Source organism: Alligator mississippiensis, chromosome 6, assembly GCF_030867095.1.
Source record: "Alligator mississippiensis isolate rAllMis1 chromosome 6, rAllMis1, whole genome shotgun sequence".
NCBI lineage: Eukaryota > Metazoa > Chordata > Crocodylia > Alligatoridae > Alligator > Alligator mississippiensis.
In genome coordinates this window covers 28546815-28564879 of record NC_081829.1, presented here as the reverse complement: position 1 = coordinate 28564879, position 18065 = coordinate 28546815, and the positions used below count along the sequence as shown (strand labels likewise).

Here is an 18065-nt window from a genome sequence, read left to right as displayed (position 1 = left end):
AAATCTAGTGATACAATGTGTCTGGGGTGGTCCAAATGGTTTTGTGTTGATTCATAAGCAAGTAAGAGTATGTTGTATCAACACACTTGGACCACTGAAACAAAACTTTAGGTTCTTCTACCTGAACCACACAATACAGTTCTGAGAGCACCAAAAAGGAATAATAATGATGATAATAATGAAATAAAGTAAAGCTTTTTTTTGTTTGTTTAATAGTGCAGACCACACCTAAAGGATTGAAATAAACCATCATCAATTTCCCATTTTCCCTGTTCCTATTTTGGGAGGTTCAATACAGAGGACAAAATATTAAGGAAAATATCTGCCTTGTCAAATGAGAAATTAAAGCAAACATATGCTTGGTTTTGGATACAGTGTTCAGTTCAATGAAATGAGAATAGCAGTTCCCCTCCCTTACCCCCATTTCAATCTTTTTCACCATCTCACATGTAAAAGTAGTGGGAAAGAGTCACAAGACACAATGACTTCAAAACACAATTGGGTATTTGTAAACAACACTTTCCCCTGCAGAAAATCTGCAACTGCCAGTTGCAAGAAAAAGCAGCTCCTAAGATAAATCAATTAGCTTGCTAATTTCTCCCCCTCATTTATTTAGCTCTGCACTGTATTTGTCGTAATTGACTATAATTATGTTAATTACTAACTCCAATGTAATTACTATATTTATTGTCATTGAGCACACTATGTACCCAAAGCAAAGCTGGCATTTGTCGGGCATCAAAAGAAGCGCAAACTGTCGGGAGGGGTTTCTCTGAAAACTGGCTGATATACCTTCAGCAAATGAAAGGGCAAAAGAGATTTCATGCAATGCTAGTTTGAAAGCACCAGTTCATTAAGGATATTAATTTTCTGATAACTACACATTTAAGCATGACACACTGGAGCAGTATCTACAGGATTTAGCAATTATTAATGCGTGACAGTTTCAAATGCTAAGTGAATCAATTAAACAGCAGCATTCACAATTTGAGAAGAGATAACTGCTTCATAACTGCCTAAGACTACAATTTTCACATGACAAAAAAGGGCCATTCAGGCTCCTTCAAAACCTGACAGGTCAAGAAAGAAGTTTGAAACAAAAGCACCTTATAACCATCATCTCTCCTCTTTACTTGTCAGATCAACTTTGCTAGTGTCTCCGCTGAAATGGCATCACCATGCCAGCTGCCACAAGGTGATTTTTCATGTCTTGTCAAAGAAATCTTTTATTCTATTTGCTCTGCATTAACATGTTACATTTATTGATCAAGCCCTTTCTGCAGCCACAGCAGGGCACTGTGCTCTTATGCCTAAGGGGGCTTTGATGTCCTGGTGACATTCTAGACCGAATAATGCACATACTAAATGGATTTAATGCAGAAATGTGTTTGTGCATGACAGCTACATTAATAACAGCCCCTCACACTGATAAATATGCAATTGCTACTATTAAGAGTTACCCAATTATGGTGAAAATATTTCTCTACCTTATAAATAAATCCATCAAAAAGTTTTAACAATAGTGCATTTTTTTAAACATTTTTAAATGCTGTAAAGATCAGTCTAAAGCCTTTTTTAAAATGTCATGCTTTATCTTTCATTCTTTTTTTCTCTATTGTTGTTCATCTCCCCATTTTGCATCTTATTCCTGCAATGACAAGTGGGTATGGTAAAAGAAGAGCCATACACAACATTTTTAACTACCAGGAAGAAGATGCCTTGTTATAACAGAGGCCCCTTGTCCATACATGCAGGCAAGAACCCAGCAGACAGAAAAGACAAAATATTTCTAGCTCTCCAAAGTCTACAGAAAGAAGACTCCACAGTCCAACATGACAGCAATCAGTGAGGACCATCGCAAACTAAGATTAAGATTCAGGAGAATGTTTTGGACATATGCTCTCCTAGTATGGGGATAAATGCACACAAACAGGCACAGACATGCACACACAGTGTGCACATTATTAATGCTCCTAGCAGAAATAATTTGCACCCTGGGGAGCAGGAAGAGATATCTGTATTTCAGTGAACGCAATTATTGGATTAATCTTCCCTCATTGGCCAAGACCTGAGGATCACTCTCTCCTCCTCTTCAGCAATTAGCCCCAGAAGGAATTTTTGAAAGGAAGAAGGGAACAACTCACAAACTTTGAACACTGAGCACAGAATCAGAGGACTAGAATATCTGTGAACCAAACAGAATATATTACTTTAAAGAGTGCAGCATCCAACATAGCACGTTTGTTACCCAAGGACCAGAATCAATTTTATCTTCAGCATTTTTACAAAGAAACCTAAGAGAGATATAGAATGAACAAGTTCGGTCTTCCTATAATTTCTCTTTTCCCTAAGACAATAAATTGTACATGATATATCTACAAATCTGTGCCATTCATTCTATACATCTTGTACCTTCTAACAGCTTATCCTTACTGCTATTTTTCCTTTAATTCAAGTTTATCAACAAGCTCCTAGCTGCTTCCCTACTTTCAAAGCAACCTATCACTTCCAATCTCCCAGATGATGGAAGTGGAATGAGAGGTTAAGCCTGCCAATAACTCTCTAGCAATACCTCCTCTACAGCCTCCTGTATATGAACTCTTATCCCACATATTCCTCTCCTTCCCCCCCCATGAAAATATACTTGTTCCTATTTGTCATAAAACAGACAATTCAGCGTCCTATTAATAATTAATCATTTCACAGCCCTGCATTTAGCCAACAAATACAGTAGAATGAGAGATTTTGAATTAGGGGTTTGGGGGTGCAAAAGGGGCTCCTTTCTAATGGTAGAAGTTCAAGAAACCTACTATCCCATCATAAACCCAGATTCAAAAAAGCTGCCACAACCCGTGACAGGACTGACAATGACCATACCAGCTTATTTGTTCCATGTAACAGACCCCATCTGTCTGGGAGCTGGCCTGAGCAGAAGCAAAGAGGAACAAACAAGCAGACAGTAAAACTCTGTAGGAAGACAATAACCAAGGATAGGATATCTTTTCTCTACCAGTACAAAAGATAAGAAAAAAGAAGAGGGTCAAGTCTAGCAGTTTTCACTTTAAAATAAATAAATAAATAAATACATACATACATACATACTTTCCTTCAATAAGTCTTTGCTTCTACAAACTTCTTCCTTCTCGTCATTTACCACCAGGATCCAGTTCTCTTTCTCTTACCCCTCCAGACACAAAGTTTCCTTCTTACTATTTTTATACCTTCCATTTTTTTCCATTTAAAAAGGCAAAACAAAATGGTCTTCCATTACCACTGTGAACAAGCTCCTAGCTTCCTCTACCATGAGCTGTTTAGGCCTACAGGCCACTTGTAACTTAGAAGCGAAAGAACATCTTTTAAAGGGAAGCAAAAGAAACATGGTAAGATGTGCATATTTAAAGACATTTTTGTCAGAGTTACTTGCATATACATGTTATTAAAAGTAAGCAAGTGTGTAAATAGACTATGTAGGTTCTGCACCAGTTTAAAAAGAAAAATAAAAGCAGCAATCACACCTTAACTTATACCTTCTTTATAGTCAGGGTTCTACAGGTTTAAGAAGAAACAAAACACATAAGGCCTTCAAGGTGAGGGACTTCAGTAGTCAAAACCATTGCCTAAATATCATAGGTTGTCCCTGTGTTTGTAAACTTTTTGGATGAGGAAACACACAAAGTCATCCCAAACCTAAGCATATGACTGTCCTCTCCAAAGGAACGTGATGGGATACTGGGGAAAAAAGGAGGGAAAGGGTGTGAATATATTTCAAAGAGAAATAGCATGTCATGTTATGTTTTCCTAGCCACACAGCTGAATCCCTAAAACTGTCTTTTTAAAGGAAATAGAACATAAGTCAGCTGAACAAAGTTGTGGGAGCTGTATTGCATAAATTGATAATTGTCTCCAAATGAATGACACACAATGGAAAAACACAAACATGCAGAGAACCTCCACCTTGTGTACCATGTTAAAATGCACAGTACGGTTATCTCTTGATAGATATTACTAGAGTGCCAAGTACTGTTCACACAGTTTTTGTTGCCTGCCTTAAAATAGCCTGCTTAACTGATCCTTTCCTGATTTACTCAAGAAGCGTTTTTAACAAATCACTATGCACTACCTGCTCTCAGCTGCTTTCCACTGAATAGTGAGGGAAGGGGGAGTACAGTAATCAATACTTTGTGAAGGACCTCGAGAACAATTCACTGATGTAACCTGCCAATTGTCTTCATGTCTCGTGCAAAAAGTTCTTGATATCATCATAGATGGTACCTCTAGAATTCACTAATGCAATTGTTCAAGAAACCATGATAGTAATAACAAAATTCATATAATACATCACATTCATCATATCAATAGAACATCTGAACTAATTATGCAGGATCTATGTTTTAGAAATTATCTACAAAAAAAACTTGCTACATTAATATGAAACTAAAGGAGGATCTAGGGTTAAACATCACTTTCTAGAAGCAGAAACAGTTTTGAATAAGCTGTCTAACATTGGGTGGTCAAACCCAAATGCAGAGTCTTTCCAGAGGAACATGGTAAAAAACAACTGCAAGTATAATTATGTTGAATGGTCAGTCTTTTCCAAGCAATTTTGCACTGGGTAAATATATCATAGCAAGAGCTACAACTGTAAATAATTTCATTTGAGGGGGAAAAAAGCAAAGCTTCCCATTATTCTGTGTTAATTTAAGGTCCCTATTAAGGAAATGTTTCTATTGCTGGACTGATAGACATCTTAAGCATTTATGTGGCTAAAAATGGCACTGCGGTATATTGTCTACTGTATACTGATGTTCTTCTGGCAAACTACACTTTGTAGTAGCTGCAACTATGGTGATACGGAGACACTAGCACCTTGTAGGGAAATTAAAAAAATATATTCACCAAAATGACTAAATTTGGAACCTTTGCTAGATCTTTTCCACTTGGCAGCAGTGATAGGTGATTGACAAACATCTTACTTGTCCCTCAATAAGTATGACTGACAAAACTTACTCCCGCATCTCTTTTCAAGAAGCAAATAGAAGGGGTTAATACAGTGTTTAACTAGTAATTTAATGGAGTGGGGAGGGGAGAAGGAGCATCTTTGCTACAAAACCACCTTTAAAACCAATCCAAGCAAATCATTTTTTTTTTTTTAACTGTAATAGCAAAAATCAGTGTCATTTTTATCTACTAATCCTACTGTTATATTTTCTACAAAATTAATTGGTATATATGAATTAATATATAACCAAGTGCTCCTCATGTTCGGAAAAAAATCAAGTTTGAAAAAGTGATTAGTAAAGCAGAGAGCTACAAAGTGCTTCAACCTCCACATACATCATTTTTCAACCAAAGAGTCATGCTAGTTAACTTAATATATGCCCACACACTTCTGCATTTTTAGATTAACTGAAGACCAAAAAAAAAAAAAAAACTAGTTACAAGTTATCCACAAAAAGTGAATCACTATTACTTTTACTAAATATGCCCTTGAGCATCTCTAACACCTACTGAAATCTATGATACTTGAGGATACTCAGCAGTGCAAAACACCATAGTGAGTCATCTTTAAGAGTATGTTTGTGTAATACTGGGTCTACACTGCCAGAAAACTGGTATCATTCCCTGCCTTTAGCCTGAGTTGGTGTTTTCCCTTGGGAAGGGACCTCAGCTGACTTCTCAAGAAAATCAGCTCCTATGTCTAAAAAAGCTAGAGCCAAAACCCCAAATAATATGTTCTGCTTGAGATAAAGAAAGAGCGAGCATTATTCATAAAATCAACCATGTTTTGGCAGTGTGTAAGTGATACTGTAGTTGTGATGAACCAGGAAACATGAGGAGCAAGAATTTTTGTAGGGCAACCACCAAGTTTGGATAGAAATAAACACGTTTGATTATCACAGTACTCTTCCTTTCAGTCTTGAACAGTCTTTCCCAGGCACCTGGGAAAGGGTACTGTGATACCAAAAAGCTTGTCTAATAGGGCTGTGCGAAGCTTCGGTCACCGATTCGATTCAGCGGAGATTTGGCCTGATTCAGTGGCCGAATGCCCAAATCCAAATCAAATCAGGACATCCTTTAATCCAGGGGGGGTCCAACTTTTTTGAATGTGGGCCAGATCATGAACTTTTTATCACCCAGTGGGCCGGCGAGCCACATTCAAAGACCTCACAGGAAGCGGTGAAATTCAGCAGGTGAAATTCTATGGCCAGATATCAGACTGGATGAGACAGAATCTTACAAGGGTGCCACAGAACTTCCCGTCGCTTCTACCTTTAATGGGGTTCTTTTGAATTATAAGAATAAATCATCTTATGGGTGCACAGGATGGACGCACAAAGCTTCTAATGAATGCACAGGAGGAACCGGGCAAGGGACATGGTGCTGCAGCCTGCACATGCCAGGTTCTACAGGTGGAGCAGCCACTGGGCAGGGACCTGGGCCGCCCAAGCCCCCCGCCCCAGGCCCCACTGCACTTTGCAAGCCCTCCCAGCGGCTCCTAGCCTGGAGCCAGCAAAAAAAAAAAAAAGGGGGGGGGGCGCGTTCCTCTGCCGGAGAGGGAGGAGGCGGCGGTGGAGCAGGCAGAGGTGGAGATGGAACAGCGAGCCTGGGCTGGTGCCGTACGCTCACACAGGGACCTGAGAGCCGGGCACAAGGTAGTGCCCAGGCAACCCCCGGCTGCAACTTCTCCGCCTGCCGCCAGGAAGATGAACCACACAGGTAAGCGTGGAGCGGGGCAGCTGCGGGGGCCCCGAGATGATGCCTCCTTCCTCCCCGCCACAGCCCCAAGGGGCAGAGCCAGGTGCAAGTGGTGATTTAGCATGGGGGAAGTTGACCCGGGAGGGTCGGGGGGGGGGAGGGGTTCATCCCCACTTCCCTCGTCCCACCTATGCCCGGACAGGCTCCGCTCGCCGCCCACAGTGCTGGCCAGTGCGAGTTCCGCGTGGGACCACCCCGCACCGCACCAACGACCAGCGCTTTCACTACCGGCTACTCCTCTTTCCACACGCACTGCGTAGGCAACGTCAAGCTGACACGGTGCATGTGGGAACTTTGTCCCTTCCCCAGCCCTTCAGCAGCCTTTAGGAAGCTGCTGAGGGGATGGGGGAGGGACAAGGGGTGGGAACAAAAATAAACAGTGTTTACTTTCGTTTCCCATCACAGCACCTCAGGCCTCAGAAAATGGCTTGGCGGGCCGCATGACAGCCTGCAGGTTGTATGTTGGACAAGCCAGCTTTAATCTTTCCGAATTGAATCAAAGATTCAGAAAGAGTCGATGATTCAGCCATAGACACAGCTTTAAATTTTTTTTCTACATACCTCAAGGTACCAGGCAGCTCATGAATGCTGAGCTGGTGGGGCAGATGGAGCATCCCACAGGAGCATGGGGGGGGGAAGGGGAGCCAGCACACCCAGAATTGGACCAGAAGCACTTCCAGTCCACTTTCAGGTCCACTGGGGAGCACGTGGGGGACCCCCACACTCCGGCTCGCCAACTAGTGCCTCCTGGGTCTAGGGCAGTACCCAGGTTTCCCCCCACAGCTGATCACTGAGCTGGGAGGGCATCGGGTAGGTCCCCCCCGTGCACTTGGTGGCAGACCCAGAAGTGGACCAGAAATACTTCCGGTCCACTTTCAGGTTCGCCGCTGAGCATGCAGGGGTCCCCCCATGCTCCTATGGGATGCTCCATCCGCCCCACCGTCTCAACATTCACAAGCTGTGCCTGGTACCTCAAGGCATGTAGAAAAAACATTTAAAGCTGTGTCTACATCCAAATGAATCAGCATTGAATCTTTAGATTCATATTCAGCCGAATCAAATTGGGACAGTGATCCAAATCAGCTAATTAAATCACTGTCCCCGATTCAGGCCGAATCTGAATCCGAACTGAGTATGGCCCTTTCCGCACACCCCTATTGTCTAAATTTAATCTCAACCATGTATTTGGTCTAGTAAAAATGTATCTTGTGCAAAAATTGTTGCCTCAAGAAAATCAAGCAAGGTACAAGGAAAGACCTTGTTGTCAAGAACATGAACCATCTACAGCATCTCACTGGTACCACCTGGGATGAGAGATGCTCCACGCTTCTGAAAGTTAGGTCTGACTACCTTTTGTTGACATCAATTAAGGTAAGATGGGACCATTAGAAGTACACACGTTATCCATTTCATTTATGAGTTTAGTTAAATTCAACTAATTTTGATTGCTTGTTTTTAATCACTGAAATTTCTTTCCCATTCCCCCCAATCCTACAATGCTTATGCCCCAAATGCAAGCATTTGGATATTAGCCACCTCTGCAATCAATATTCCCCTTCTTCCTTTTAATGCGATTAAGATCCATGTTTTGACCAATGAGATCTTAGAACTGTTGATGTAAACATCTGTATATAGAAACAAAAGGCTTCCCTATGCAACACTAAAGTGCTGTATTATAAGACAGAAATAAAATTAAACTGTTAACACAATGCAGAAATCCTCTCAACCCCTGACCAGAAGCAATACCTTTCTATACAACTATCAACTGGCCAATTTTTCTGACAAGCCTAATCCTCCCTACCAAGCAACAGTCTTTTTGAAACTTGCATTCCTTCCACAAAAATGGCTGTCAAGAGACAAAACAAGCTTCCTGCAGTAACTAATATGTTTGCTATCATGAAGCATAAAATTCTTCTCTGCACTACAGTAATGTCAGGTTTTAACACAAGTGACATTTGTCCAAGGAGGATGACGAATATTTCTCTGCTGAAAACTACTTCAACCACTGCCCCATGACACCCTTACTAAATACACACTCACTTAAGCCTAGGAAATGCTGTGAACATATTTTCTTGTCTCATACTCTAACCACTAGTATACAAGGGTTTCAATGTGCAGTAATACTGTGGACACTTGATATATGATATATCAGCATGTTAACTGTATTTCTACCATGGCTCAAACAAGCAACAAGGGAACCTTATCCTTTCTCTTGTCATTTCTGTCCTTAGTTTTAATTATAACAAGTTACAACTATCTTTCTCATCCTGAGCTGATTTTTTTCCCTTGAAGACTGTTTTCACAGTTAACTAGTCCACCTTCGTTCATTCTATCCACTGCAAAAGAGTAAACAATATTATTGGCCCATGTCAAATGACATAAGTTACTCTAATGAGTACAGGTTTCTCACATTTTCTTCATAAAGCATCCTACCATCTGTTTACTCCCTCCTGCCTAAAACAGTCTCCCGCCTAGGAAGGAGCAAAAATTCAAGTGACAGCATGTTCAGAGGTTTTCTTTTGTTTACACACTCACACTTTCTCCATTTTTAAGGTAAGATTGAAAGCATAGTACTATACAGTTTATTCTCAACTACTTTCAGAAGTATTATTTTTCAAATCAGACATAATTAAAAAAGAACCAAGTTTCTCAGGATCCCCTAAGTTCAAACACATAAATAGTCCTTCTTAAAGTACATGCATTCACATTTTTAAAAAGTCCACAAATACACCTTTAAGAACACTTTGAAGAGAAGCTACTGATATTGCATATCACCCTGTCAGTGAAGCACTGATTTCTGCCCATGATGTGGCTGAACAATGTTCTCCTCAGAGTCAGTAGTGAGCTACAAATTTAAGAGTCAACAGTAGTTACAATTCAAAGTATTTATTACCCATTCTGTTTTGTTATCTCTTACATATTCAATATCAGAATCAGGCCTTCAAAGTTTACAATGGATCAGAGAATGCTGGTTTTAAACTTACCTTAGAAAAACAAGATTCTAACAAGTTACTTTGAACTGTTCATTTTTACAGATATATTTAAGGCCTACTCCCACTGAAGTCAATGGAAACAAGATGACAAAGTCTTCACTGAAAACTATGGAAGAGAGTTCTTTAGCATACAAAGACATTTCTCCTTCAATTAAACTGAAAAATTCAACAATAAAAAGATATACCCTTATACAAAAGCCCAATAAAAAATACTTAATAAGGAATGAATTAGGTAGGGTTCTATCAAAACTACTGTAAAATTCCCTGTAGTTTAAAAGCAAGCATGTCCTATCAAAAGCCCTATGAATTCTACACATTAAAATAAAATGACAGTTTTAAAATTACTTTAGGATCTCTTCATAAGGATAGTTTTAATAGATCAAGTCCCACTGCCTAAAATGAATTCATTGGATAGTATATCACTTACCCATTTCAAAAGACAATATCCCACAAAGTTAAAGGAGGATGAGGTGGGAAACACAAAACTTACCTGTAACGTGGTTAAGGAAGAAACACTACTGGGCTCATTCTCTGTGGAATTCTTCTCCATGGATACATTTTTCTTCTTTTTCAGCAAAGAGCTAATAAAACTATTATCTAGATTGATGTCAAAAGGTTTTTGAGACTCACCTGTTTGTTATTCTTCCAAGTGCGTCCAAAACTGAACAGGAGACAAACCTTGTGCATAAAATGCATTTTGAATGCTCCTTGAATGCAGAAGATGCATGAATTCTAAAACAGTGGCAACATGCAATTTGGTAACTGTTAACAGGTCTTGACATACTGTTCCCCTAACACAGCATACAGCAAGTTAAATATTTCTCTTTTGGAGATCATACAAATATACTACTCATACTATACCATACTGTACTTATAAACATTTTTTGCCACATACCTTAGCAAGTTGAAACTAAGGTCTAGTCTTTTTGCCATATGCCCATATTTTCTTCCTATAAATTCGGGAATTTCTTCACAGTCTTGGCCAATAAAAGATACCTGAGAATTGAATAAGACAAAAAGGATAATTAGCAGCTTTCATACAGCTTTTTACTTACTTATCCAATGGCAATGCAAACAACATAGTAACTTTCACTACACCCTTTCAAACCACATAAGCTTCAATGGTATGGAATCTATCAGTCTCTTACTTCTCTTAATAGTTATTTATTGCAGGGGTACCTGGGCCAGATTCAGACGGAGGGGCTCCTTGCCAGCCAGATAGTGAGGAACCTTGCACATGGGATCTAGACCTACCTTCAGCAGCGAGGTATGCAGCAGAAGTGTTATCTGCCATGGATTACAGAACCACTGGGATTAATACACCCACCATTTACCCGTCCACTGCTGACATACCCTCCCATAGGGGACCCATACACCAGAATCTGGCAGTGGGCCCCATCCCTATAATTCCCACCCCTCCTGGAGCCCTGCAGGCCAAATTGAACCAATGGCTTGGATGACTGACACCCCTGATTTATTGCATTCATAGCCTCATGTATATAGGATTGGGATTTTCTGACTTCAGATGAAAATATATTTATTAAAATGACTATGAATGCAGTAACTTAATATTAAACAATCAGCACTACTGGAAATAGTGGCCTACATTTTCAAATGCAAAGAGTGATTTTTGATGCCTAGTTTAAGACACCCTAAAATGGGCCATTTTCAAAAACTGTACTAGTTTCAGGTGAAAGACAGGCATTGGAGTCACTTGGAAGTCAGATACCAGGTTGCTCCCAAATTCAAGGTTTTAAAGACACTTCTGAAAGTTCAGGTGAGATATTTTCAAAATAGGTCTACAAACAATGAGTCCTTATAACATCTGTTGAGATTGTATTATCTCTTTCCACATAACAGAGATAGAGCAGAAAGTTTTGAGCAAAAACATCCAAGGGCATTAAGGAAACAAGCATGTTTGTATGACCACATCAGAATAGTGTTGCGACTTTTAGTTCCCAGCCTCCAGTTCAGAGTTTACATAACCTCTATCCTTTTGGAAGTTTTTAATGTTTTAATATGCATTAGGATTTTTCTCTCAGCCATGCTGAAATGGTAGATAGCTCCACAAGAGTGACATTCATCTATTCTACTACACACTGAAAAACTGCAATTCATGTTTTGAGTCTTCCAGGAATCTCCACTGAAATTAAGGCCAGGATTGAGAAATAAAAACTGTAATGAATACTATATCTATGCCAGCTTATTTCTCCAGTAAGCTATTTGCACTGAGGAAATGGTGAGCCTGAAAAAAACACTAAAAAGAAAAATCAATACAATTATGAAAAATATAAAAGCCAACTTTTTCAGTGCAACAACTGTCCTTACTGAGAACTTATTACTTAGTTGCATCACTATTTTTAATATTAAGCAAGAAAAGTTTGAGTCCACTTTATTACTAGCCTATAAAATGCCTGTGTATCCAAAATTCAGATAAGGAACAAACAAACAAGTCATTCAGGTTGTTTTGAGACTCGTGTGTTCCAAAGCATGAGCTACCCTACAAGAGAACTTGCCATTGTATTTCCTTCACAAATCATCCCCTTGTCTCATCCAGTCTTAAAGTGATGGCAATCAGACAATATAAAATTGCACCCCCATTCATTTATTCTTGTTCAGTAACTTCCACTGAGAAAGAGAAAGCTGACTACAGTAAAATATTTTTTCCCCTTTGAATACACAAGATGAAAAACAGGGTGTTCAAAGTTCAGTCCAGCAATTTCTTCCCTCTTCTTCTTAACAGGCATCTTTCATCACAGCTCTTCCAATAAATTCTGCTTCCAACGAACACGCTTACCTTTCACAACTACGAGGAAGAGGAAAAGAATTTTTGTTGGATAGCTGACATCCTAATAACTTGGAAATAGTGGAAACCTTCTTTTAAAAAAATCAATATCATTTTCCAAGTATATATCTTACTTGTATAATGGTTTTAATCCCCATGGACTACAGAGTACTTTACACGACGCACACAAATACATTAATCACTCAATCCACCACTGAAACGCAACCATTTCTGGGGTGAAACGCATGGTAAATTCAGAGCATCTCTGTACTGCTCCAGGAAGCACCACAGTGAGGCACTACCTGCCCACCCCATTATACATGTAATGTAGCTACCTCAGTGCAGTGCCGGACATGCACCAATAAGCATGCTGATTTGGCTTTACTTATTCCCATGCTTGTGCCTTACTAACATGGCTACAGGACATCTACTCTGGGGTACAGAACATTCAGAACATGCATCCTGTTCTTCATGTGGGTATTCCCTGGCACCGTATGGAGAAGACATGGACCTGCCCTTACAGCACAGATATATAACACATGGCCCACCAGGGCAATCCCACTGTCCCAACAAAATTCTTCGTTAAACTATCTAATTAAATGAAAAATTATTTGAAAAGCAGAATAGTAAGTCCTATAGGGCAATTCATTACTCTCTGTGGGTGCTTACATGCCTGCAAAAACACTGAGGTCTTGCATCCCATTAGAGCGGAACCCATTAATGGCAACCCTCCATTGAGCAGCGTGCCTTGCAAATAGCCCTCAATGAAGGCTGGGATTGTGTATCCTTGCAGATACTCTCGAGTCCAAGGTCTCTTCATCCGATGCATCATTCATCACAGCATCTGATGACATTATCTCAAACCCATGAAAGCTTATGCATCTCCGATTCAGTTTGGCTATGAAGTACATCTCTACCCAATTTTCTGCCTAACTTCACACTAACACAACTAGCTAACTACCTCTCTCTCTATTTAGACTCTTAAACAAGTCACTTAGGGTTTAGCTTGCTCAGAACCTCTCTTATAATTCAAGTTTTCAGATCCAGAAGACAAGCTAAAACTTCCTTTTCAAAGGTGATGGAAAACAGAATGCTAAAGGCAGAGTACTTTGAATCATTGAGTTAAATGTTTTGTGGCTACCCAGCTGTGGTCATGTGGGTATGACGACATATAAAAAGTAGGGATGTTAATTTAAGAGCCTCTCAGTCTTTATGCAAAAGTTAAGAATGTTCAAGAGTTCAGCATCCTTAGTCTATTTTCTCCCCTTTCCCCTACGTAAGAGGCCAATGAAAGGAAAAGAAAATTAAGGGCAATTCTGACCTGTATACCTACTGGTTTAGGAAAACATCTAGTCACAGGTACTTAAGCTCCACAAATAAAGAATGTGGCACCATCACCACACACTGGAACAAACATTTAGTCCAGTGCATGGAAAACTTCAAAAGAACCGACTATAGCATACATTTAGTTTCCACTAGCTTTTCACAAGTATGAAATCCACACATACAGCATGACAGCCAAATGTCTCACTATATCCCACCATAAGAGTGAAGGCAACTGCTTGTATTTACAAAGCAGAGAGAGGAGGAAGGGAAGGGAACTAGATGTTGGAAACCCACAAAAATGTGAATTCTTGCCAGTTGAATGAGAACTCTCCCTTCCCCCACTACCTGAAAACATGCACACTAGTTTCAGGTGTCTCAACCCTCTTCACAAAACAGCATCAGTGACTGCAAAGCAGCATAACTTTTGACAAGGAAAGACCAGTTATGTTTGCAGAAAACGCATCTTTCAAACTAAAGGATATCAGCATTGATATTTAATGTCAATCTACTATGGGCAAAGTGGGAACTTAAATAAACGCAACACACACACTTCCAACTCAATGCAAATTAACCCTATGAAAGTGTATAAAGTACCATTTTCAACTACTCTGACTTCCTTCAGAGCAAGTATCAGCCTTTAAGTACTGGCCCGTTCAGCAACCCACAACTCCTGAGCCTGAACTCCTCCATAGGCCACCGGAACCAAAATGTGATTGTTTCCAGACACCACTGAAATACCTAGATAGAGTAGGACACCCCTATGAACACAACTTATTCCTCAGTGGTTTTTCCTAATCAACAGGACAGTTCCATCAGTATGATTATCAAGGCTCAACAAGAGCAAGGGGGACTGGAGTACACACAGGATTGATAAGCAGAAACAGAGATATCCATTTTCTAGTTCAAGCCCTAGCCAACCTGATAGTAACCACTAGCTCTTGCCCTCTGGCACGTGTTAGACGACATACATGAAATGACATGAACTTCTGAAAAGGCCTGGACCAATTCTAGTAAGCCTGAAATAAAGTGCTGAACTGGGTAGGTCACATGGTATCTGATGAACATTTCACACCACTGTAGTTATTAGTAAAACCAGAAAAAAATGATATTCTTTTAAACAAGTTTTAGATTTTGACATTACCCAAATTCACATCTACCTCTTTCCTTACATAAATTCAGAGTTAGAAAGTATTACCCAATTTACATAGACTGGCTTTCATGGTTTTGCAGTGACTTCTGTTTTAAGTAGCAACACTATTCACAATGCAGCATCATTAATTTAATACGGCATGTTCCCAAAGTGGGATATTTAAGAAATTTTGATACAATACATTTTGCACACCCAATTACAGACTCAGCAAGCTTCAAACCACAAGACACATGGCCACATTAAGAACCCACTGGACTCCAGAAGGGATAAATTCAGCCTCTGTCAAAGGAAAAAGCTTACAAGCAATGCTATAGCATGCCACAGCAACCATTTCCTACGGCAGCTACACAGTTAGTTAATTGTTCTCACAACCAGCTATTGCTAGGCTCCGTACAAGTATATAATTAAGGAATTCCATGTAAAGCCATGATCATTTTAGAGTAGCACTCATGGTGCATCAGTCCAGCATTTTTACATAAATATCAGCTTGTGAGGGGGGAAAAAAGGTTTTGTTTCTGTTCTTAAAATAAAGCCAGGGGTCCAACAGTAGGGAAACTGATTCTGAAGTGAAGATTCATAAAGACAGATGGGAAACCTGGGTGTTTAAGTCCTATAGGGGAGTAATAGGAACAGGGTTCCTTCCTGCCCTTTATGCCTTTAAAAAGTCTCCACTCTAAGCAAAAGCAGAATATTATATAATGAAAAGTAATTATTTCCTTTCCTAGAAGTAACCATAATTAATTTTAATCTGTTCTTCCTCCCCCTCATTTTCATTCAGTCTTTAAAATTAATACGTGTAAGAAGTCATGGAAGTGAAGTCCTGTATCTACTTGTAAGATAGTACATACAGTAAGTAATAATAGTTCAAGCCTTCTCCCTTCATCCACAGCTCTTCAGTTAGATTTAACCTCTTCAAAAATCAATGTTACTCAGTCTTCTCAGCATAATCAACAGGAACCTATCTATTTCAGGCCCATAGGAATGGTTGTGGGTTTTTTGTTTTGGTTTGGTCTGGTTTTTGAGGTATAGACATAAGGGACAGATTCTCACCTGGCATCAATTGTCTTAGCCTCAGAGAAGTTAATTAAACTAAAACTAGTGACACCAGCTGAGAAACAGATTCTTATCTCAGCAGAGGTGCAAGTTAGGAGTCATTTCATTACCGCAATGGAAACAAAGCAACAACAAAAAACAGGCCTCCTTCTGTTAGGAACAAGTACAATTCACTTCAGAGGCCCCAGTAACATCAGACAATAATATTCAGCCACCATCAACTTGGTAGAATGCGAATCCACAACCTAATTATTAAACACACTTGTCTCTTGGATGAAAAGCTCCACACAAACTCATTCCAAACCCCCAAGCTATCCAGGCAATATCCTATTCAAAGCTTGACAAAGAGCACAGAAAAGGGTGGTTTGAAATGACTTCAGCATCAAAGATCTGAGGCATGCTCAGCAACACTTATGTGTTTCCTTTTCGTTGTCTTGGGCCGCACAACAACATTTGTGAAGAAAGTTGTGAAGCATGGGAATGGTACTACAGATGTAGGGCTGCCTTCAGCCTGAGAGCAAGAAAGGGGCTAGCACAGCATACAGCTACCCTGGAATGGTTACTCATCATGTTTTAGAAGACTATTGCACTGTATGGAGAAGTGGCCAGAAAAACCATTTGAAAGGCAGCAATTCACTGTCTTCATTTCACAAGAGCTGCACGTGAGGGAGGGAGACTTCTCTCTTTCTCCCCTCAAGCAAACAGTAAAACTGTTTAATGCAAACAGGCAAACAACATCCACCTCTCAATTTGCAGCATGTGCCTAGTGCTTCCAATAGAAATCAATTGCAAAACATATTGATTGGGGAAGTGCAACAATTACGGTCAAAAAAAAAAATCAGTGGGAATTTGTAGCTCTTTCGAGCCTGAGCAGAAATAAAAGAAATAAGCATCTCTGAGACCAGCATCCAGTGTCTCCAGCAGAGATAGCAGAATCACTCTGGTGAGTGGAGTTGCTAAGAAAAGCTCTGATACATCCCAAACTGATATAATGCCCAGCTAAAGAAGCGACCGAAGCAATGGTGTTTGGGTTTCTTTTTTCCCCTGGAGTAAGGGCCATTCCCTTCCCCCAAGCAAAGCATTATTGCCTACAAGGACTCAAAACAGTTACAAACTACCCTCTGGGGCCTACAAGCATGCTCATCTTCCAAGCATACTTCCCCTCCCAGCTTCCCATTGCCTTCGGGGCCGAGCTGCCCAGGAGCAGGGGGGAGAAGGAAAGTGCCTAGGGCTGCAAGTCGCTGAGAGGAGCCCGCAGACGCAGGCACAGGAAAGCACACAAGGAAGCTGGTCAAGCCAGGAGGAGGGGACCATTCGCTCAGTAACAAGGAAATCTTTATTAAAAAGCGAAAAAGTGGTGCGAGGTGAAGAGGGGTCATAGAAATCAAGAGATGAGGCTCTTTTTGGGGGTGGGGGGACAAATCCCAGGCAAGGCGCTTTCGCCAGGTAGGAATAAATATGCGCTGAGGAGACAGAGCAGGAAACAGACGTGTTGCAAAAGAGAAGGGGGGCGAGAAAGACCCACCAGAAGTGCTAGTGCTGCTGCTGCTTTGCAGAGAGCCGGACACAGGCACTTACTTGCGCTCCGTTTACCACGGCCCCTGCCATCGCTGCCACCACGCCAGCTGCAAGCGGGGAGGGTGCGGGGCGGGCTAGCTAGCTGCAGGGCTTAGGGCAGGCAGTGAGGACGTGCTTTGGAAGTGCCTTTCATTCACCGCCTCTGTGGAAGGCTCAGCCGCGGCCGCTTCCTCGCGGCAGTCAGCTGATCGCGGGCGGAAGCGCGAGCCCTGGAAAGCCGCAGCCTCGTGCGCGCCTCGCCTCGCCCCGCCCCGCGCCGCCCGGGGAAAGAGCGCGGGCGCTCGGGCTGCTGCCGGCCACCTGCTGCGGGAGCCTGCCCGCGGTGCTGCGCTTGGGGCCGGGGCCGGGGCCGGGGCCGGGGCCGGGCGGCAGGGGGCCCGGCGCTGCACTGGAGAGCACCTGCTCTTCTCCGCTTCGACATCCA

General features: G+C 41.1%; 1 protein-coding gene across 2 annotated transcripts in view; it reads right to left on the bottom strand.

Moving 5' to 3' along the window:
* LRMDA (leucine rich melanocyte differentiation associated) overlaps positions 1-17845 on the bottom strand; it is a 1121698-nt gene extending 1103853 nt beyond the window's left edge. The window contains exons 1-2 of one of the 2 annotated variants that reach the window (XM_059729751.1): positions 17642-17845; positions 10645-10745 (exon numbers count right to left, since the gene is read on the bottom strand). In XM_059729751.1, the coding sequence (XP_059585734.1) occupies positions 10645-10745; positions 17642-17671 (131 nt within the window). In that variant the 5' untranslated portion in view covers positions 17672-17845. The remainder of the gene's footprint in view (positions 1-10644; positions 10746-17641) is intronic. The other variant, XM_059729752.1, reaches the window with a different exon arrangement.
* Positions 17846-18065: the final 220 nt, after the last annotated feature.